General features: G+C 48.1%; 1 protein-coding gene across 2 annotated transcripts in view; it reads left to right on the forward strand.

Annotated features, from left to right (window-relative positions):
- Positions 1 to 3,146: 3,146 nt before the first annotated feature.
- Pptc7 (protein phosphatase targeting COQ7) overlaps positions 3,147 to 23,545 on the forward strand; it is a 43,061-nt gene continuing 22,662 nt past the window's right edge. The window contains exon 1 of one of the 2 annotated variants that reach the window (XM_028885907.2): positions 3,147 to 3,693. In XM_028885907.2, the coding sequence (XP_028741740.1) occupies positions 3,459 to 3,693 (235 nt within the window). In that variant the 5' untranslated portion in view covers positions 3,147 to 3,458. Of the gene's footprint in view, positions 3,694 to 12,832; positions 12,949 to 23,545 lie in introns of those variants that run through there. The other variant, XM_037198689.1, reaches the window with a different exon arrangement.

The following is a 23,545-nucleotide window of genomic DNA, read 5'->3' on the forward strand; positions in this document are numbered from 1 at the left end:
CACCACACTGAGACCAGCGGCCCCATCACCGCAGCGGTTGCTGGCTTCCTTGGGAGGTAGGTTACGGCAAATGCCAGGCAAGTGAGCCACCCGTGTTCCCACTGGCCCCATCCAACCGGTTCTCATGACTGACACGGAAATTGGGTAATTATAGATACCTTGAAAATAAGTTTGACTGGTCTGCGGGAGTCGGACAAGGCAAGAAACGGGTTGACATACCATCTTAAAAAAGCTTGTCCTTGGGGTAGGATTACCTGACTGGCTGGAACTGGCTAGTGGTGTAGTGGTGTGCGTGGTTTAAAGAGCAACCTTTCGCTCAGTTGGCAGGGACGGAAATGCCAAGCAGAGGATTCCAGAAAGGCACCTCCTCCTCTTCTAGAGATGCACAAATTCTTGTAGCACATGCATATATATAAGGCAAGGTGTGAATGCTTTCCTTTATCCCCAGAGTGAACTTCTGTTTTATCCGTATATCCAACCAAGTGCCACTCACTATGGGAAGCGACTTATCAGGCTTAATTCTGACAGAAACCTTTGAGTTCCAGAAGCTTGGACTTGGCACACTGTGAACTGCAAGAGTCATTAGGGTGGACATAATAATGTGTGCTGAGTGGGTAATTGGCAGGACTCTAGGTTTTATTAAAGAAACTATATATATATTTTTAAGAAGAACATTAAATAGGAATCTCCAGAGTAGCTGGGATCCCGTTTGAAGTGAATCTGGGAAAAGGCAAATATTCCGGGATGAGATATTTTTATGCTACAGTTAAAAATTCTGGGGCTTGAGAGAGTGGGCTCAGCAGGTCCAGGCACTTCCTGTGCACTCCTGGACCCCTGAGTGTGGTCCCTAAGCCATGTAAGGCGGCAGGAGAGAGCCGGTTCCTGACAGCTGTCCTCCGAGATCACACGTGCACTATGGCACTCCCCAACTCCCCACATCATGCGTATGCCAGCGTGCACAAGTACACACACACACACACACACACACACACTCGTACACAATAAGTTAAACTAAAATTATTCCACACTGGGTTACTAAAGGCCAGTTCTATTTGTGAATGTCATCTATCCAACCATTTCCTTCCATCCCTTTATTATGCAGGATTCCAAGCCCATTGTTCTTTCTTCTCCCCAACAGACCAGACAGTTACAAAGTCCCCTCTAGGGAGTCGGGCATTATATTCAACCAGGACAATAGGATGCCAACTTATCCCTACCCTCGAGGCACCTGGGCTGTAGTGAAATACCCATTCATTGAAGGAACTATTATTGACTGTTTGCCCAAATGGTCTGGGAGAATGACAGAAAACGCAGGATCCCTCCTACCCCCACGCCCCCCCCCCCCCCCCCACCCCCGCTATAGAATTACATCCTAATTGGTAGAAGAAAGATGAAAAACAGAGGTATGGGGGCAGCTGTGTGCTTGGCAGGAGGCCAGGCAGTAACAAAGCACCAAACAGGTTGAAAGGTATTTGGGGCCTAGGTTATACACCGTGCCCACTGGCTAGGGTGTGGAACCCGAGTGTGTGTATATCCATGCACACACAACAACATTATATATGAGCTAAACTGGGCACGGTAGTGTGTGCCTACAATGCCTAGCAATTGGCATTGGTGGAGGCAGGAGGATCAGGTGTGAGTTCAAGGTCAGCCTTGGCTAGCTAGAAAGTTCAAGGTCAGCCTAAGTTACAGGAGACCCTGTCCTAAAAAAAATTATGGGCTGCAAAGATGGTTCAGTAGTTAAGAGGATGGGCTGCTCTTCTAGAGGACCTGGGTTTGATTCCCATCACTCACAAGGCAGCTCACACGTGTCTGTAACTCTAGTTCTAAGGGAGCTAATCCTCTCTTCAGGCTCCCATGGGCAACTGCACACACATGACACACAGATATACATGCAGGTAAAACACTCATACACATAAAATAAAAATAAATAAATCTTTTTAAAAACTCCCTTAAAAGTAATAAAAAAGAAAAAAAATCCTAGCTGTTATTCAACCGAAATAATTTCTGAGGGAAATAACTTAAAATAATAGATATTTGGGGAAGGCTGCTTGGTATCTTTGAGCTAGGCTGAGAGCTTTAGAAAAAATATAATAGAAGTGGCCCCTCTTTTCTTCCTCCTTCTGTTTTTGTTTTATTTGTGTGTGTGTGTGTGTGTGTGTGTGTGTGTGTGTGTGTGTGTGTATGTTTGAGACAGGGTCTAAGTAGCCTTGAGTTCCCTGTAACTCGCTGTATCAATCAAGCTGGCCCCAAACTCACAGGTCTGCTTACCTCTGCCTCCCAACTGCCAGGGACTGAAGATACGGGCCGCCAGTCCTGGCCCTTTCTTTCTGATGAGGGACGGACCTCTTGAGTTCAAGGCAGCAGCTGTGACAGGTGACAGGAAGCGGCTCATCATTGTCAGTTCTCGGGTGTCCATAGTGTCCAACTCAGAGGCAGGGAGACGGCCAGCTTGGCCAGGTAGAGTCAAGCTTAGGATCTGGGACACAGACGTTTTAGACATGGGGCTTTCAAGGCACCGTAGGTATGGAAATGTTAGGTTTGTGTACTGCTGTTTCCCACTGCATACACTGTAAGGTATAGAACCCGAGTCTTGGTTTCTTAGAGTTATGTAAAGGAAATGAAGAGTGTGTGTGCTTGTGTGTGTCTCTTGAAAAAAAAAAAAATTGTTAAGCCGGGTATGGTGGCGCACAATTTGTAATCCCGGCGCTTGGAAAGTTGTAGTCAAGGAGATCAGGAGTTCAAGGCCAACCTTGGCGACAGAGTGAGTTTGAGGTCAGCCTGGGCTCCAGCAGACTCTTAAAAATCCGAAAAGAGGGAAAAGAGAGATAGGGGAAAGAGGAAAAAAAGGGACTCCCCTTACCCCCTTACCCTTAAACCCCTCCACAAAAAAAAAAAACAACAAATCAAAAAAATCCCCCAAAACAGCCTACTGGGAAATCCAAATCCTAGATCGCCAAGTCCAAAGCGACTACTATAACTGCTGAACTACGACTCCCAGGAGACACCGCGCCCACACCCTTCGCGCACGCTCAATTCTAGTGACTACATAGGGCCTCGAATCGTTAGGGGCGGGGCTTGGACCTGAGCCGCGAAGAGGGGGCGGGGCCGGAGAGGTGGGGGCGGGGGCGGCGCTGCCGGCGCGGCCCGGAACACGCTAGTGGAGCGGAAGATGGCGGCGGCGGCGGTGGCGGCTGCAGCCGGGACCCCAGTTTGGCTGAGGCGGAGGAGCCGCCGGCTCTGACTTAGCTCTGGCTCCAGTGCGCGCCGCGGAGCGTGTGCGAGGCCCCGTGCGGAGGGCAGGGGCGGCGGCGGCGGTGGTCAGTGCGCGCCGCCCTGAGGAACGCCCCGGCGGCAGCGGCGCGGCTGCGGCGGAGGAGGGAGCCGGCTCCGGGCCTCGGCGTCCTCCGGCGCCCCGGGCCCCGCGCCTCCTCGGGGGGGCGGCGGCGGCGGCGGCGATGTTCTCAGTCCTGTCGTACGGGCGGCTGGTGGCCCGCGCCGTCCTCGGCGGCCTGTCGCAGACCGACCCCAGGGCGGGCGGCGGTGGCGGCGGCGGCGGCGGCGGCGACTACGGGCTGGTGACGGCGGGCTGCGGCTTCGGCAAGGACTTCCGTAAGGGCCTGCTCAAGAAAGGCGCGTGCTACGGGGACGACGCGTGCTTCGTGGCCCGCCACCGCTCGGCCGACGTGCTGGGTGAGTCCCCCCGGCCCCGGGTCCGCCTCCCGGGGACTCCCGGAGTGCGAGGCTTCCCTGCTTCCTCCCCACCCCCCCGCGCCGCCGCGGAGCGCAGCGCCCCGCCGAGCACCCCAAGACGCGTTTTTTTCTCTCTTTTTGCCTTGCGATCCCCCCCCCGCTTCCCGCTTTAGAGATGGGGAAACTGAGGGGCAGCGCGGTGGAGCCACGTGCCCACCAAGGTCACCGCCCGGGGAACGTGTCCAGTCCGTCCCGGTGCAGAGCCGCACTCTTCTTAGTCACAGCCCCCACGCGACCTCGTCCTCCTGGCTCGGCGGCACCTGCAGGCTGCTAACCTCGCTTTGCCTCGTTCCCTCCTCCCCTCTGGGCGCCCCGGGAATCCCTGCTTCTGGGCGAGCTCCTCCGGATGGCCACCGGGCCGGGCCCCAGCTGCGGGATCCGGAGCCGACCGAAGACGGCCGGGAGGAGCTCACTTAGGCCCGCTTCGTCCCGTCGTCCCCCCAACCCCCACCCTCCCGCTGCCTCGACCGTCCCCTGATTTCCATCCTTTTCGGGGAAAAGGCCTTGGGGTTGGGGGTTGACTGCTAGCCTGGTTAGAAATTCTCGCAGGGCTTTCTCCCAAACCGAGCTTGTCGACTTTGAGGTCACTTGGGGGTGGTAGAAGGTCTCCTTGACCCAAAATAGAATGGCCGGACCTGCTTGTAGGCTGCCGCCAAGAAAGCTTTGGGACTCGGTCACAGCTTTTTAGGCCACAGGTGCTTCCTAAGACCTATCCCAGTTAGACCTTCGGGTAGAGGAGACAGGAGAGAGCTGTCCAAGGGGCTGAACCATACAGAAGCCTTCAGAAACTTTACCTAGTGTATGTGCCCTTGGAGATTTTGTGCATGCCGTTAAAGCCCTTTCAGTTCCTGAAGCTCTTCCCTTGAAATTGAAGGACATGCTGTCATTGGTTCTAGGTTCAAATGTCACTTTGGTTTCACTTCTCCGGTGACATTGAGTTTTTGGTTACCTAAAGTTTCATATGCTAAGACAAAATTTGGCATTGGAGCAAATAATTGTATTTGCGACAGTAATTGCTTACTTTTTAATTTATTTATCTATTTTTTATTTTTTTTGAGAACAGCGTCTCTTTGTAACCCACTTGCTGTGTAGTGGAGGTTGACCTTGAACTCCTGAGCCTCCCCCCCCCACCACCTCCCAAGTGCTGAGGGTACAGGTGTGTGCCATAACTCCCAGCTCATGACATTATTATTATTTTTTTTTTCATCAGATCCCAGAGTAACTACCTTGTAAGTTTTGGTTCTGTCGTGTGTAGTGCTTGTGAACACGAGACTGAGCAGGTGGCTCCCATTTTAATTGATGAATGACCCCCTTACCTATGTTGAGGAAAATCTTTTAGTATTTAGACAGCTCTATGGCCCCCCTAGGAGGTTAGGTTTTGGAGTCACACAAACTCACGGTGAAGTCTGTCCAGAGTCTGCATCCTTTCTAAGAGGCTGCCGTCAGCTGTCTTTGCGAGTCCCCTGGGCAGCACAGTCAGGGACCTGACAGTCTGTGCCGTCTTTAAAGTCACAGTCAGCTGTGGGTAGGTAGGCTGCGTCCTCGCACCATGCAAGAGGCCATTGCTTCAAGACCCAGCACCACCAAAAAATGGTGTCAGGAGTTGCAGTCATACAACAGATGAGGGGATAAGGAGCCAGTAAGTTGCACTTTATAAAGCTGATTGTAAGATGGTTGGGTTTTTTTCCGGGTGGGGGGTGCCCACTGGAGAGAGGGCTCAGAGGCTGAGAGCATCCATTGGCTGTTTTTCCAGGGGACCTAGTACCCACATGGCAGCTCACCACTGTCTATAACTCAAGTTCCAGTGGATCTGACTCCCTCACAAACACCAATGTGTATATTAAAAAAAAAAAAAGGTAGGGTTTTTTTTTGTGTGTGTGTGTGTGTGTGTGAAAAACCTGTGATTTGTTTGATAATTTGGGAGTATAGTAGTTTCTAGTACCTGAGGTGTGAGAATATTTAAAAAAAAAAAAACCCAGGAGTAAACTATTCCTAAGTTTTAAATTCTGAGTAGTGAGATGGGATCTTGCACATCTACCCAGGGGTCCTTTTGTTACTGTTTGGTTTTGAGACAGGATCTTGCTATATTGCCCAGGGTGGCCATGTACCTTCTTGTCTTGGCCTCCTGAGTCCTAAGGTACTAAGAGTACAGGTGAGCGTGCCATGCCTGGTCAGGTCTTCTCGTTGTTAGTTGTATTCGCTCTAAATTACCCACCAGTTAGTCACTAAGGAGCCACCTTGGTTATCAGATCACTGAAGATGTAGGGTACTAATTTGTGTAATTTTTATTACAGTATGTTCTAATATTGACAAGTACTGTTACTGTCTTACTGTACCTAGTTTATAAATGACACCTTATCCTAGGTCTGTATGTATTTGAAAGAGTGCTTACAGGGTTCAGACATTCACTGTGGGCCTTGAATGTGTCCCTCAAGGAGAAAGGGGACTACTGTATCTGAATGTCTTAAATCCCTATGCTGAATTTTAACATGCTACTCTTTTGGTATTGTGTCATATTTACAAGGATATGGGAGATAGTGGTCAGACCCTTTCTAAAAAAGCACAAACATAATTTCATGCTCTGGCGTTCTGGCAGAAACCATGCCTAGTTTGAGGTTAAGCTTTGCAACTTAGAGTTGATTTGTGGTCTTGGGTGGACTCTCTAAGAGTCTGCCATTCCTTATCTGCAGTTGAAAGGAATAGGTTGTGAGACCTTAAGGCCTGGCTCTGGCTAGCCAGTCACACTTCCCTGTTGTCACCCCTCTGACGGCAAGCATTCTGATGGCATTGCCACAGACACCTTCAGTGGACACCTCCTGTTTGTGTCTAGCGTTGAACACTAAGTTCTTAAATCACCTTGGTTCCTTGGCTGTGGAAGGAACCTCTCCAGAGAAGAGGGCATAGAGGCAGGCTTGCGCAGACTCTAGTCTGCAGTCCTGCAGGTAGACCAGCGTGCGGCACTGAAGGCCATTTTTGGGGGTCTGATGGAGATCCCCAGCTCCTTGTCTTGTAACGATGCCATAGGACAGCCACACACACAGCTGCTGTGTGACCAGGAAAAGGTGAGACAGTTGACAAATCTCACACACACACACACACACACACACACACACACACACACACACACACACCAGAAATGGGGGAGTGGAGTGGGCATGGGAACAGAGAGGGACAGGTTTTCCAGGACTGTCCTGTGGAGGAGCTCTTCCCGAAAACCGTCCTGAGAGGCCCCTAAACCAGCTCTCTAGGTTGGCCTCGTTTGATGTTTGGCAGCCGTGACCAGTTCACCACCTGGTGCCCTCTACTCTGTTGACGCTGCTGTCCCATCACAGCAGGGCTGATAGGACTTAAGACTCTCGAGTTTGAGGCTAGCCTGGTCTACATGGGGTGACCTTGTCTCTGAATTGAGACTCTTCTTGCACTGTGGGCTTCTCTTCAGCTGTTAATAATGAAAGTTTCTTTTGTAAGAGAAAAAAAATATTTTCTTTTTAATTGAAATTGACTGGGCGTAGTGGCACAGGCCTTATATCCTAGCACTGGGGAGGCAGAGGCAGGCAGATCACTGAGTTCGAGGCCAGCCTGGGCTACAGAGAGTTCTAGGCTAGCCAGAGCTACACAGAGAAACTGTCAATAAATAAATAAACAAAATGGAAACTGATCTGCCCTATTAGTCATGATAAAGAGCTCTTGATGCCTCACACTGTTATTGTCTCCACTGGACTTCTTTTAGGAAAAATTGGCTGTGGTGGGTGTGGTGAGTCCAGGCACCACTCCCATCCCATGGAAAATTGGCAGACGCTCGTTCTTTCTGTTGGGCCAGCAGGAGTAGCCCACACGGCACGAGTTGTGGGGACTTTCCTTGGTCCTTCCTCCCTGACTTTGTCACTTGGCATGCTGTGCCTTCCTAGGTACATCACATCATGACAGCTACCTGAGGTCATCACTGAGTTCCCCCAGCCACAAGAACAACATCAAAAGGCTGTTGAGAACCTAAGACTTGAAAACCTTGGGGTTCATTTCTTCCATGTTTTTGTGATGAGCAAACAGAGGCCTTCAGATGGTTAGGTGACTTCAGAGCACCACTAGTTATCGGTAAAGATGGGCGTCTCTCTGTCACACTTGGAGGGATGGAGGGACGGGAAAAGACGGAGAGAGAGAGAGAACGTGCATGTGTTTATAATTGCTTTATTCTCCCTGACTCATAACTGCAAAGCAACAAAAACTCCCCTGCATGCTAAACACAGCTTACAGAAGCCATTTATTTGAAAATGGCAGGCATGGTCTGTGCCATATAAATTCTGGCCTCTAAAGGTTGAGCTGTGAAGCCGCTCTTAAAAAGCCGAGGGATGTTTGTTTAAGCTCCGTTTGACTTGGAACCTAAACATGAAAATAAAACAGTCCTCTACTCCAGCCTTTGGTTTCAAGTTTTTACTGGGCCAGGCTTCTGAAGTGTTTCTGTGAGTCTTGCCAATCTTAAAAACACTCTTTGGGGGGGGGGGGGGGCGGGGAGGGGCGATGTTTGTAGGTTTTCTTGTTTTTGTTTGTTTATTTTGTGTGTTTGGGTATTTTGCATGCATGTACGTACCGCATGCATGACTAGTGCCCTTGGAGGACATTAGGTTCCCTGGAACTGGAATTCTGAATGGTTGTGAGCTGCCACGGGAGTGCTGGGAGTCAGACTCGGGCCCTCTGCAAAGGCAGTCAGTGCTCTTGGCTGCTAAGTCATCTTTCTACCTCTGGTTTTGTTTTTTGAGACAGGGCCTCACTATATGTAGCCGTGGCTGACCTAAAACTCACTATGTAGGCCAGGCTGGCCTCGAACTCATAAGAGATCCACCTGTCTCTGGCTCCTGAGTGCTGGGATTAAAGGTGTGAAGATCAGGTGAGCTCCATGTAGAGCTGAAGTGGGTGCGTAGGTTAGTGAGTTTGATGTATCTGAGTCTGAGCTGCACTTTTATCTAAGTAGTCACTAGAGAGTGCACCGATTCCAGCTCCTCAGGAAGGCCTCTGGAATCTCACTCCTGCCAGGAAACCTGTGTCACCTTAGGATCATGACTTTCTAAAAGTCGAGTCTACCTGTTGATGATGACCTTGAGTTTTTGTTGTTTTAAGCTGAGCTGCAGGGCTGGGAAGGTGGCTCAGCCAGTAAAGGGCCACCAAGCCTAATGACTGAGTTTGGGCCCCAGGACCTGTATGGCAAAAGAGACAGCTGACTCCTCTAGCTGTCCTGTGCCCTCCACATTCTAGCCCCATTAATACATATCCAAAAAAAGCCAACATTGAGTTGCAAAGACACATGGTATGACGTTCACTCTTTTAAAATGTATACTGTTTTTAAATCCAGAAGGATGTACAGCCTCCCCTACTGAGTCCAGAACTTACCCCCCTCCCCCACAAAAAAAAAGGCCTGTCCACTTGCAGTTCCCAGCTTGTGGGTGTTTCCCAGTTCTGGTAGCGGCTTGTAGATTCTCTGCATTTGCCTGTTCTGGGCATTGTGTGTAAGCGGAATCCTAGAATATGTAGTCTTCTGTGCTGTTTCCTTTCACTTAGCTTCTCCTCCTCTTCTTCTCCTCCTCTTCTTCTCCTCCTCCTTTTTCTTTTTCTTTTTTTTTGAGACAGGGTTTCTCTGTGTAGCCCTGGCCTGGATCTCACTCTGTAGACCAGGCTGGCCTAAACTCACAGAGATCCACTTACCTCTGCTTCCTGAGTGCTGGGATTAAAGGCCTGCGCCAACACTGCTTGGCACACTTAGTTTATTTTCAAAGTTCAAGTTGGAGAATATGTTAGTACTTCATTCTTTGCTATGGCTGTATAAAATCCGATTTCGGGGATATACCACATTCTCTTGACCCATTCATTTGTTGGTATCTGTGGGCATTTTCACATACTGGCCATAGTAAATTATGTTTGGCATATTTGTTTATAAGATTTTGTGTGAACAGGTGGTACATTATTTTGGAGTGTGTGGGGGCATGCATTATATAGTCTGGGCAGGCCTTGAATTCTCAGCCTCTCTCCTGCCTCAGCTTCTTAATGTGCCACCACATTTGGCTCTGCACATGTGTTTTTAATTTTTCAGGTATATACCTGGGAGTGGAATTACTTGGACAGATGATAAATTGGTATAGTTTGAGTATATAATCATTTTATATAAAGAAAATTATTTTTAAACTACAGTAATTAAATATGTAAGTTCTAAGATTAATCAGTACTTTAAGTATGCCTGATGTCATAATGTATGTGTTTTCAAGAGAAAACCATCAGACTGGCTTAGTAACACACACCTTTAATCTCAGCACTTGAGAGGCAGAGGCTGGAGGATCTCTCTGAGTTTGAGGCCAGCCTGGTCTACAGAACGAGTTCCAGGACAGTCAAAGCTACATAGTGAGACCCTGTCTCAAAGAAAAAGAAGAGTGTCAACTGTTGAGGAAGCTTGAGAAGTATGTATGGCCTTAGAGCATGGGCTGATGAGGGCTGACTCGCTGCTGTCTGGCTTTGCAGATCCTGTTGGAAGATGACAGGGTTGCTGTAGAGGACGTCTGCTGTTTGCTGTGCTCTGCGCCTCCCGTCCTGCTGTGTAGGCGAGTTAGACTTTGTGTAAGGTGCTTATAAGGCACCTTCACTTTCAGCCATTGCCTTCAGCTACTTTTCCTGTTCACCGGTTTATAATCTGGAGACTTTGGGCTACATTTGACATTGTCCTGACTTTCACTTTACCCTCAAGGTGTTAGTAATCTCTAGAGGGCTCTGGATGTATCTTTCTGTAGAGTAAGCCACTGGATTTTAGAAGCATAATGCTTATACTTTTTAGGTAAATGTTTGCAAAGACTTGTTAAATCCCAAAGAAAGGTAGGGTGCAAATGGGCTTTGGTGGAGAGGGATTTGGGGTGGGAAGAGGCTGTCCCCAACTTCAGCTGGCATCATGAAACTAGGCAGTATGTAATCTGAATTGTAGCAGTGTCCAAGTGGACTTGGTGCTGGTGTGTGGCTCCAGGAACACTACACCAGGTCAGAATGTGACCTACAACCATGTCCTCTGGCAGATCAAAGACTTGTCAGCTTGAGGCTGAATGCCAAGTTCCTTTCATATACTTTCCCCCATGTCTTTTCTAAAGGTCTTTCCTCAGGCTGCGCCTAGGCTATAGAATTAGACGTCTCAGGAAAATGTTTTGGGAAAGTAAGTTTACAGTATTTTATTTCTAAAGAAATTGGAGGTGAATTTATCTTTTACAATCTGTGTTGACTTCCCATCTTTTTAAGAAGTGGTTCTGCTGCTGTTAACAGCATTTATGAATGTCCTTACTTCATGTCCTTACTGTTGCTAAAGTTCATAAAATCAGTCATAAGTCCAGAGCCTTCGCAAAGGCTGCAGAGGTCACAGTGCTGCTAACAGGCAAGATATTAGTCACTTGTCCCTGAGCTGGCCTTTGGTACAGCCCTTTGGTTTAGTTTAAAGTCATTAGGGAAGAAAAGAGGTGCTAAATGCTTCCGTGAGATCCTGAGCAGGATTTGGGGGTGCACTGGAGGAGGAAACAGGTCCTTTGGTGTGAGGAGTGAAGACATCACTTTGTCTCTTCTGTCTTGTTCACACCTGACTCGGAGTCTGCCGCCTCTCCTGGAAGCAGCACTGGAGATGGCAGGCCGGTTCTGCTGCTCTTTTGAGATCTGTACAGCTCCAGACAGCTGCACTCACCTCTTGTCTCCTGTGGTTCCTTCGATAAAGCTGCCAGAGGGTCGGTACAGTCGGTGTTGAGACTTGAACCTAGGGCGCAGTTGTATTGTCCAGTCCTCTGAAATGCTTCTGTTTTGTGCTTCTAACCTAACACCTGCTCAGACTGTTGCGGAAAACACCTTGGCTGGAATCAGCGCAGCTCCCTCTGGCCTTTGCACACCTGAGTGTATACACACGCTGAGCAGTGCTGTTAGCTGTGTTTTGGTGTAGAGGTTTCTGTGCTGACGAGCTGAGTTCATCACTTCTCCTGCACTGTACACTAGAACTTACTGAATTGGCTCTACTTTTAGTTATTTAGGTTGTATCCATTGTCCTGTTGTAAAGTAACAGTGAGGTGAGCCTCTCTTTACATTGGACTAGCTCCTTAGAGCTGACTCTTTGAGGAAGCAGCAGGCCAGGAGTATGCAGGGGTGCAGAGAGTACCCAGGAACCCTCCAGAAAGGTTGCATGCTTATGCTCATCCAGGTGCTGGGGATCACTTTCTCCAGTAAGTTCCATGGCAGTCTGGAGGATTTTACACTTAACATATATGTATTTACCAGGCTCTCCACAGTTTATATGTGCTCTTGGTGTAAATCCCAAGGCCTGCCAAGAGACTGCAGCTTTGCCAGGGTCCACAAAAGTGACTTCCTACAGAGTGTGTTGTGGTGGGTCTAGGAATGTACGGACTGTTTTGTTGACCACTTGTTTTGACCTTTCAAGGCTACCGTCACCTAGCACGTTTTCGTTTTCTGGCTTCTCAGACGCACTTGCACATCGTCATTTGAGGTGACTGCCGAAGGCTGGCTGCTCTGAATGAGGCTTGTGTTTTCACTTCAGTGTTTGGACAGCAGCTCTGGGTCAGGCTTGAGCTGTTCCCTAAAAGCCGGACTTGAGCTTTGGCCACTAGTGGGTAATAGGTCTCAGAGTTTCCCTGCAAAACGAGGTCTCGTCGGGGATGTCCCACTCACAGGGTACCGTGTCTTTTTTGTGCTGTGTGGTTTCAAATTCAAAACTGATTGACCCAGTGTTCTGTTTCGAAGAAAAGCCTTTTCAGCATGTTAGCTAAGTTGTCAAAACGTTTTTTACTCTCCTGAGTCGTTGTTGACACTTCTCTGAAAATACACACATGGCCATGTGAGACGCGCAAGGGATACTTGTTGGGAGCTGAAAACAGAGCCTTTGCCTCCAAAGTAGTCCGTGCAGTAATTATAAAGCCGTGTGTGAAACAGGATGGCCAGGTTTGTTCACCTCTTGCCTTCTCAGGAGTTTCCAAACAGCTCCTTGCTTGGCCACCGTGCTTTGGAGTCAGCCACCCCTCCACTTGCGGGTCGTGAAGCCCTCTCTACAGAAGCAAGCAGCATTGTGTTGTAAAGAATGCGTTTACATGTACAAGTAAGTGAAGATGGGTGTCTTTTCACGGAAGGACTTTGTCTGCAGGAGTACATGTGGGAACAACAGATGGATGCTTCCGAACAGAACAGGTAGGAGCTGCTGCTGAAAAAGCTGAGCTCCACGGGGCTGTCTCCAGGGCGCTTGGAAGGAGCTGGGTGGGCTCCAGGCAGTGCAGACAGAATGAGCAGAAGTTAGTGACACAGGACACCAAGGAGGGAGGGAGGGATGGGAGCTGGGTTGGTACCCAGCAGATTCTTGGGGGTTCTACTCTGAAAGGACAGGCTGAAGGCCGCTGGTGACAGGCTGGGATGTGCAAGGGGAATGACCAAGTTTGGGAATGAAGGGTGGGATTGCTTAGTGGCCTTTGGAGGCAGAATCTCTGGGCTTGTAGAGTGCTGAGTGCTGGGACAGCACCACCTGTGAGAGTCACCTGTGCCGTGCAGGCATGGAGGACCAGGTCTGCAAGGTGGTCAGCCACCCTCTCTCCAGAAGCAAGCAGCATTGTGTTGTCAGCTAGCCACGGGGGTGGGCTGGGGGGATGGGCTCAGCAGGGAGGTGGGGGTGGTGGAGAGATGATGTTAGCAGCCATTGAGGTCATCGAAGTGACTGAAGAAGATGGTTAGCCCTTTGTATATTGCTTACTGTCTAAAATTCCCATCAAAACAAGCTCTACACAGCAGGCAGCATGTGCCAAAGAGAGGCTTGTTAGATGAAGCTGCTTCTGGGGAAAAGCCAGTTCGTTTCTTCCAAGTGCAGGTGCACCGTTTTTGTTCCTTTGTGTTCCTCACAGACAGATATGCTTCCTCCTTAGCACTTGCAAATGTCACTGTTGAATAGTTAATGAGCTATTGAATGTCAGCCTTGGGGAGTTGACTGGAGAACCAAAATGATCTGCTCACTCATTTTTTATACATCATCTGTAAGTGGACATTGTCTTTTGGTTGTGAGCACAGACCAGTGTCTGGAGAGCTGGTGGCTTACAAACAGGAGTCAGAAAAGCTCTACAAAGTCCAAACACTCCCCTGGTGGCTGTAGACTGCTGGCCTCTGTGCTGCTCACTGGTTCCATTTTCTTTTTTTAAAGTCTTTTATTACTACTTTATGTGCGTGGGTATTTTGCCTGTGTGTATGTCTGTACCTGATGCCTATATAGGCCAGAAAGAAGAAGGTATTGGATCTTCTAGGACTGGAGTTAGAGTTGTGAGCCGCCATGTAGATGCTGGGGATCAAACCTAGTCCCCTGGAAGAATAGCCAAGTGCTCTTAACCACTGAGCCAACTCTTCCAGCCCTGGCTCTTCCTTTTTTAAACCTTCCTATTGGCTGTTTTGGGGGCCCAAGCCTTGCCATGCTTCACAGTGCTCTACCTCTGAGCCACATCCATCCCCGCTCCTGTTGATGCGTTTGAGACCAGATGTGACATATCTCAGGCTGACCTTGAACTCTCTGTGAAGCCTCCGCCTTCTTCCCCCTAAGTGCATCCTGATAACCAGAAGCTGGCTTTTCTCCAGAGCCAGCTTTGAGCAGCACACTGTGACCGCACAGGTCTGTTGGGCCTGCGCTCTGACAGGGGGGTGGAGTTCACTGCTGTCCTTTAGACAGCATGGTGGGAGCCCTCCGCTGTGAGTGAAGCCAGTGAGGCGGGTTCTGGTCTGAGTTTAGCTGGAGTTGCTCAGAGCCTCCGCAGAGCCTTTGTAGATAGAAGTGGCTTTTGCTGAGTCTCAGTACTGTGCAGGTATCAGCTGGACCTGAGGTACTAGGACAAAGCCCCTTGATTGGGACAAATAAGAGCCTTGTGTTGCCTTAGTGGCAGCAGGTCTGCCTTTCCCTCCAGGGGATCTTCTGCGCGTCTGGCTCCTGTGCTGCATTGTTGGGGCTGACTAATGGTGAGAGGTTCCTGGCATGGGTGGAGGAGGCATTTACCTAGAGGCCAAGTTTCTCCACATGGGACTCTCTCTCTGAACCCTTCTGACTTGTGCTTTAGTCTATCCTTCTGGGTGAAGGTGGCAGGGAACGCCTCAGCATCTTTCCAACTCAGGGTTCCATCCTTCAGGCTCCTTTTATAGACTTTTACATGAGCATAATCTGTTGACCATTTTGTTTTAGTTTTGCTGTTTGAGGTAGGGTCATGTAGCCCAGGTTAATGTGAAACTAATGGGTTTCTTACAGGATCAATCCTCCCTCCCTCCCCCCTCCCTCCCTCTTCCCTCCTCTCCCCTCCCTCCCTCTCTTTGTGGTTTTTCAAGACAGGATTTCTCTGTGTAACAGCTCTGACTGTTCTGGCATCTTCTTTGTAGACCAGGCTGGCTTCGAACTCACAGAGATCCACCTGCCTCTGCCTCCTGTAAGCAGCCTATGAAGCAAGTTCCAAGACAGTCAGAGCTGTTACATAGAGAAACCCTGTCTTGAATTGCCACACACACACACACACACACACACACACACACACACACACACACAAGTATTTGCCACTACCACCCAGCCCATGTCTGGCTTCTGGAGAGGCATTTTCTTAATTGACTACCCTCCTCAAATGGTTTTAGCTTGTGTCAAACTATCCAGCGCAGACATCTCAGTGTTTAAGAGCACTTACCTGCTGTTGTAGAGGATCTGAGTTCTGTTCTAGCACCTACATCAGGCTCACAGCTGCCTGTAGCTCTAGCTCTAAGGGATCCTATCCCCTGTTTTGGCCTCTGAAGGCACCTGCATACATGTAGCATACATAGACTCACATATACAGATAAATAAAATAAAGATCTTAGAGAGAAAACCATACAAAATGTTTTTTTTTTTTTTTTGGTTTTTCGAGACAGGGTTTCTCTGTGTAGTTTTGTGCCTTTCCTGGAGCTCACTTGGTAGCCCAGGCTGGCCTCGAACTCACAGAGATCCGCCTGCCTCTGCCTCCCGAGTGCTGGGATTAAAGGCGTGCGCCACCACCGCCCGGCTCATACAAAATGTTTTTAAAGCAGAAGAAATGACTCGCTTCCTGGCCGCCCTGAGGGGCTCACTTAGTGCAACGGTAGAGTGGATACAGGCCGTGGTGGAGCTGAGGCTGCCCTGCACTGGGCCAACTAACCGTTGGAGGATGATGCTCTGAGGGGAGCACTACCCGGCTGCCTGGGGCGCTCGGCATCACCAGGGGGTGCTATTCTGGTCAAGCCCAGCTCTTGAAGTGAAGGGGTGAAGAAGGCAGGGGATACTGGGGTCAAGTTAAGCATACGTGGTTTGTGAGGTATCTGGTTTCCCTGTTACTGAATTGGAGAGGTGAGGCAGGAGGATGGATTGAGCTTAGGAATTTCAGGCCAGCCTGCCAGACTTTGATATGCAGGGTTGGGAGGAGGGAAGGGTTCACTTAATTGTTATAAATATTAGGTTAACCCTTAGGGCCAACGGCCTAGATCTAATCTCACCAATTACAAAGAGAAGGAGAACCCTTCTGTCATCCTGAGGGCCAGTGCAGGTAGAAACATGCCACTCAGAAAATAACCAATGAACAGCTCTTCCGGAGGCCCTCAACTCTGTACACACAGTGTCAGCACTGATCGTAGCTATGATCCAGGCAGGACACCTGTCCTCCCAGGGATCTGTTGGTCGCTTCCTCCATCCATAGACCATGGCTAATGTTAGTAGTGCTACTTGCCTTTAATACTAGCACTTGGGAGGCTGGGAGGCAGAGGTGGGTTGATCTCTGTGAGTTCAAAACTAGCCTGGTCTACTTAGTGAGGCTCTGTCTCAAAAAAAAAAACAAAAACAAAAACAAAAAAACACAATCAGAGAGCATTGCTAATAGCACTTAGCATTGGGGAAGATTGGGGTGCAGGCCAGGAAGGAATGAAGTGGCTTCAGAGAGACAGCCTTCAGCCCTGTAGCTTGTGGAGGGAATCTGGCCAGTGATTCATACCAAGTCTGGAGGTTACGAGTTCCCCAAGCTACAGTTGGCATTTGAGCCAGAGTAGATAATTCCCTAGTAAGTCTGTGTCTTTTTTTTTTTTTTTTTTTTTTTTGAGACAGGCTCTCTATGTAACCCCGGCTATCCTGAAATTTTCTGTGTAGATCAGGCTGGCCTCCAGGTTTGGCCTCACAGAGACCCACCTATCTGCCTCCCAAAGACTGGGATTAAAGGCATGTACCACCACACCTAGCTGCTTTTTTCTTTTTTTTTTTTCTGTTTCCTTCTTTCTTTCTCTCTTTCCTTCTTTCTTTTCTTATGTTTCTTTTCTTTCTTTCTTTCGTTCGTTTTTTTTGTTCGGGACAGGGTTTCTCTGTGTAGTTTTGGTGCCTGACCTGGATCTCACTCTGTAGACCAGGCTGGCTTTGAACTCACAGAGATCCGCCTGCCTCTGCCTCCTGAGTGCTGGGATTAAAGGTGTGTGCCACCACTGCCTGGCTTCTTTTCTTTAAACTTTATTTTTATTATTTTGGTGTGTGTGTGTGTGTGTGTGTGTGTGTGTGTGTGTGTGTAAGAGAGAGAGAGAGAGAGAGAGAGAGAGAGAGAGACAGAGAGACAGACAGAGAGAGACAGACAGAGAGAGACAGACAGAGAGAGAGAGAATGTGCATGAGACAGTAAAGTGCCCTCTGAGGCCAGAGAAGTCAGATCCTCTTGGAGCTTGAGTTATAGGTAGAGGAAGGTGTGTTATCTATATGGTGGGCTGCCTGCCCACACGCGCTGTTCGCACTACGGAGCCGCCCCAGGTCAATTTTTCACATGCTCTTAATCATACAGAAAGAAAATATCACACTCTCTACTCTACTACCAACAAAGGAAGCTTACTTTTCTATTATTTCAAGTATTTTGTACATGTCTCAGAACACTTACTTGAGATTTCAAGCTGGCACACCCTTTTCAGCACTTTGCAAGGAAGTATGTTTAACTATACACAGGACTACAAGCAGACAAGGTCCACTGACCCAAATAAGTAATGAAGGTAGGTAGGTACAGTGCAGGAGGCTTTAAGTCTCTCCAACTCGGAGAGTTCCTTCTATTCTCTCTCACTCTCTCAGTCACATCATCCTCTCTGCTCTCGGATCTTCTCTCGTGGCTACAGCAGCTTGCTTCACACTCAGCTTCAGTCGAGTCTCTCTCTCTCTTCTCTCTTTCTCTGTGTTGTGTGCTGTGTGTGTGTGTGTCGTGTGTGGGGCACCAGGTGGTTGAACTGGTCACGGCCTGTGCTCTGTGTTGTTGATTGCCACCCAAACATGGTTTCAACTCCAGTAGAGATTCTCGCTTTAGCTAGCATAGAGAGGAATCATAGGTGCGTGCTCTTTATGGTGTGGCCTTCTAGGTTCCTCCTGGTTCTGCTGGGTCTGAGAACCTAGCGAGCTAGCCTACGCAGAAACATCCGTGTGGCATACATACGCCCTTGGATATGCTCTCTGTGCTCTCCCCTTATGCCCCAGTGTCCGAGCGTCCCATACGTTCGTCTGTTTGCTGGTTGTGGGCAAGTGGGGATGGTTGTGTTTTCTGTGGTCTTTCCTAACCAGGATCGACACTTTCTTCCTTTCTATCCTTCTAGCTTGATTCTTAGCTGCTTCTGCATAAGAGATCTAGGAGTTTGATGGAGACTCAGTCTCTGGAGTCAAAAGAGCAACAGGTTTCTTTTGCCTGATTAACACAGTGTGGTTGCTGTTGGCCGGATAAGTCTCAGTGTTGCATGAGGGAATTCCTGGCTGTTGAGGCAGGTGTGTCAGGTGTGAGGTAGCTCGATTGTGTTAATCTCGCTGTGTGTGAGATTTGTTTAGATTGTTCATCCTACTTAGTGCACACCTGTTCCTAGGACTGGGGTATAATTCAGCAACAGCCAGCAAATGCTTTCATTTGTGTTGTAGCCAGCTTGATGTAATGTGGCATTGTACCTATATATATAGTGTGGGAGTATACATGCTTTGCTCACACATTTTTTACAATTCCACATTTGGGATAATCATAGAGCGATCTCCATCCAGACTCCTTTCACAAAATTATTTGCTATAACAGCTTTTTCCCCAGTACGCTGAGTCACAGTGGGAGTATTTCCCCCAACGCCCCAATAAGTGAAGCCTACAGAAATTGTTGGGTGTGGCACGCGGGTGGTAAATATGATCCTACCTGCAGGATTGCTTCCTAGTTGACATCAGGTAGCACTATCAACTATGCTGCTTAGATCTTCGTCTCTCCGCCTCCACACTCGGCCTCTATGCCACGTTCTTCTCTGGTGTGTGCACGAGAGTCCTTTCCCACAGCCAAGGAACCAAGGTGATTTAACGCTACTGTCTCGAGTGGTTGCATGGGTTCAGAGAGCATGGCTGGGATAACATGAGTAGAGCTCCACACTTGAATACCTTACGTCCTGTGAGGTGCGCAGCTTTGAAGGTGTCTGTCCTAGCACTTGGAGAAGTTGATGCAGAGTGACCTGTTCTCAGGAGACGCCGAGCTAATGCCGAGATCCCTTGAGCACTCGACTCCTGTGTGGCCGTTCTCTCAGAAGGAATGCGTGCTCAGGGCTCAATCAAGACATCAAGGGACGTTGGGGTAAGTTCCATCCGCGTGCGCGAGGCCATTATGCTCACAGTGCCTACCCTGGCAGTACTCCTTACATTCCACTAGCCACCATAGAGTTGTGTTTCACTGGCACGTGTAAAGTCTCCTAATCCTCTAGAGAGAGACTCAGCAAGCTTGCGTATTTGACAGTGAGAGCATTGATGCGAGACTCCTTCCATGCTCTCAGTAGAGAGGAGCCTCAGCCGACTACGACCACATAAGATCAAACTCCGGTTGATGATAGGTTGGCTCTAACTGTTCTTAACCTTGCAGTTCAATTATTGTCTTAGGCTGTCTGCGGTTTTGTTAAGTGCTCTCTCGCTGCTCTGAGATAGCAAAGGAGAACATAGGCCCAGTGCCGACGATTCATTTTGCCTTCATCTTGTGCTTATATGTTTTATATATTGACAAGACTGGGATGCACGGAGGTGTTTCCTAGACCACGGTGATCTCCATTCGTATATCCCTTGTAAATATTTAGAATCAGATCTCTATAGATAAACTACATATGAACGGAGGATGCTGGGTCTGGAGCAGTATGCTAAATGATGTGTAACAAGGGAAGGTTCACGAAGTAGCGGAGGTCAATTGTATATACGATTTAGGGAGGCTGAGATGACTCCCCAGCTGCTCCCCGTGTCATATCTCTCACTCACTTGCAGGGACACATTCTCACTCTTTGAAAGTGTTTTTGGTCTCCCCAGGAGTACTAGCGGAGGATTGTCTCCGTAGCTCAGACTCAGGTACATCTCCCTCCACTGCATTTCAAGTGCTCCGCCCTGTTCATAACATAGATACAGATCCCTTTCCCCTGTCATTATATACAGTTGTGCATGCCGGGTACCTAAGGAAGGCTCGTGACACGTCACACAGACCACCTAGGTTAACAAGTGCCCAGTACTGTCCAATATTAGAACATACTGCAATAAAAAATATACATCTAACCATATCATTGACAAGAGGTCCTAATGTACGCTTTACTGAAGCCTTTCTTCCTCGATCTGAAGTACATCAACCAATGCGGAGTGGCCTCCTTGCCTGGACTCCCGACTGTGACCCACCAGACTGCCTACATACCAGTCCTTCCTCGAAAGGTGGGGAATACGTATCAGCGATAACGAGAACACTCTCTTCTGGGACCATTGGCTCACACGGGCGGCATCACCTGCATACTCTACGTACCTTAGACTTCATGATGAGGCACTGGTGCATAGGTGCCGCATGAAGCAGGCTCAGACCATGGCCACACTGGCGCCGGCGCACAAAAACTATTACAAGTCTATATAAGAAATATACTCAAAAAAGCATCATAACATCCGACCAAACCTGCCATGGCTGGGAGTGTCTGGCACTGTTTGGAGACACTTCGCTAGTAACATCGAGAGCAAGAGTCATCTCAGAATATCAGGAGAGCACCCCGTTCCCAGAGCTTGCCACTTGCCTTCTGCAGTTTTGGGCACAGTTATGTATGCCGGTTAACCACTGCTGCCTCAGTACGTTCATATGCCAGAAATGGAAATCGTAACTAGAATTGATCGCTCACTCTCTCACTCGCTGGATGTTTATTTGTTGTTTAACAATATTTCTTACATAACCTCAAGATGGTCCACTTATATGTCCAATTGCATTCTTACTGCCCTTTAGAACAAAACTTATACTCCATTACAATGATATATAATCAAACAAACAATCACAGGTTTTTTTTATCATTACACGCAGAATGGAACACAAACTCAAAAACTGAAAAGCTGACCTTACTCATTTTTTACTATATATATAGAGATAAAAATAAGCATCATTGCCTTGTCTCTCAGTGGTGTGGGACTGAGATTGAGAGACTCACGAGCGCTCGAGTCAGTAGTGGACTGAAAGTTCTTTAGATCATGTGCCCCAGTTCTGGAATTGCGGACTGGCACGCCACTGGCTGGCCATCCAGCTCCATTTTTAATATGATTGTAACTGTGGCGATACTTAGGTGTAGGATACTGCCTTTGGCTAATTTATTAAAAAACAAAAGGCCAAAGTAGTGACAATGCTTCTCAGATTCCTCTGAGCCCATCTCTTTCTCACATTAGTGGGGCACCACTCTCTCCCTCCATAAAGTACTTAACACACACGGGAGCAGGGAAAACAAGAGAACACAATTGGTTAAGTGACCAAAAGCGCCACTCGTGTGTCGAGAATCAAGGAGGCCTCTTTCTATAAAAGCTATAGAGAGTGTGTTGTGCTTACATTGCTCCTTAGTTAGCCGTGCTGCATTGGGTTGTTTCCAGGGTGATTAGGACGTGACCGATAGATTCTTACAGGGCCACCCTCGACCACTCAAATTTAATTAGGTTGAGTGGGCAGTGAGAGCGGTGGGTCCTTTGCATGACAGGCATAGCTTACTCCTTGTTATTCCTTGTCCCAACTTTTTTGAAGAAGCAGTGCTATGACCCGAAAACTTAACACTGTGGGTTTTAATATTTACTTTTAGTTTCATGTGCGAGACGCTAGCATCGCCGTGTGTTTCTTGCCTGAGCTTGAGATACATGTACCTCCTCAGATGAGGGGTGTGTGAAGCTTTTTATCTCTCTCGGCCTTGAAGAGAGGCACTGGTGTGCCTTTTTTTAAAAGAAGATCAGCAGACAAGATGTGTGAGACTTGCGGTCCATGGTGTCGCTCGCTCTGCTCTCGGTGAATTTACATAAGCGCACTTGGCGTTGCCTCTTGGCCAAAGAGGGCAGACCTGCGCTGCTCAAAGACAGCTGACTCTCCAGGCACGCATTTGCACTACTTATCTCAAGGGCCACAGCCTGCAGACCTCTGCGACACTGTGCTCTTTCCGTGTATTAACTTTTTAAGATCTAGGTTGGTGTTGACCGTCGCTCTCATAAGAGAGAGGTCCCCTTTTCTCTTTTTTATAGAAGATTTATTCTATTTATTATGCGGTAGGTAGCCATTTTTCACGTGCTTTCTCTTATGACACTGCTTATAATAGAGCACATCTTCGCCATAGACAAGTAGGTAAAAAGGTGAGGTGCATCATATTCTCAGAATTCAATCTTAAACACATTGAGGAGATATGGGTTGTGACCGCCTGATCAGCTCCATGTGGGTTTTGCTTTGCGACATGACGAGACTAACTAGAGCAAAACTCGAGGTCCTAGATAGCACAGAGAAGCAGCCAGTGCTTTCATCTCAACCTGCTGCTAGTTAATTCGTTGCTCGCTCCTGGCTAACCCAAAAAAAAGATTCATAAAAGATCCAGTGCCAACTCTAATAATGTTCATATAGTGCTACGTGGCCAGGAAAAGTAGGTAGAGTGGTTGACACACTCTCTCTGCACATTCGATATCTAAGCCCTCTTCAGGAAGCACTTGGTGAGGAGAGTAACCCCTGTTTCAAAGCGTCAAAGCACAAAGTGCTAATGGCGAAGGGTGGGTGTTTGTAGGTTTGATCTTTTCCTCAGCGAAGAGACTTCAGGAACATAGAAATGCTAACGGTAGTTACGAGAACCTTTTCCTGCTCGACTCACCCATCCTCGATAGTCCCTCCAACCGCGTCGTCAGGCTGTGTTTTATGATCAGACATGTTAGAAGCTCTCACTGCTATAGGTATGACTCTCAACAAAAAAATTAAATTAAAAAAAGTACGATAATCAATAATTAGATAATAAATTTAAAAAGTTAAGCAATTACTGTTGTATTTGGACGCAATTTTAGTGATTATTGGTCAAAGCGAAACTACTCTCCGTCGCTAAATGCCTCGATAGTTCTTCATCAAAACATTGTCCTTTACAGGTCATACTGGAGAACTTAGACAAAGATGGGTAACACCTAAAAAAACTTTCTAACGATCTGTCGTAGGAATTAAAGGCCAAGCAACGGGTTAACTTGACCAAAATAGTTTCGACCTTATGGCACCTTACTCTTGACAAGGCTCTGCCATATTACAAATGAGGACCAGTCTTAAATTTCGACTATAGCTCTCAGTTTCGCTTACCTCTCCTAGTAACTCCATATTCGGGTCTAAGGACTGAGTATTTCGATACTAGAGAGAGGAGATTACGTAGGACATAGGCTTTAACGGCATGAGTACAACAATTTCAATACGAGCATTTACTTTGGAACTAACATCGAAGATATACAGTATTCTAAGCTTCTGTATGTGTGCATCACGACTCTCTGT

This window comes from Peromyscus leucopus, chromosome 23 (genome assembly GCF_004664715.2).
Source record: "Peromyscus leucopus breed LL Stock chromosome 23, UCI_PerLeu_2.1, whole genome shotgun sequence".
NCBI classification, from domain to species: domain Eukaryota; kingdom Metazoa; phylum Chordata; class Mammalia; order Rodentia; family Cricetidae; genus Peromyscus; species Peromyscus leucopus.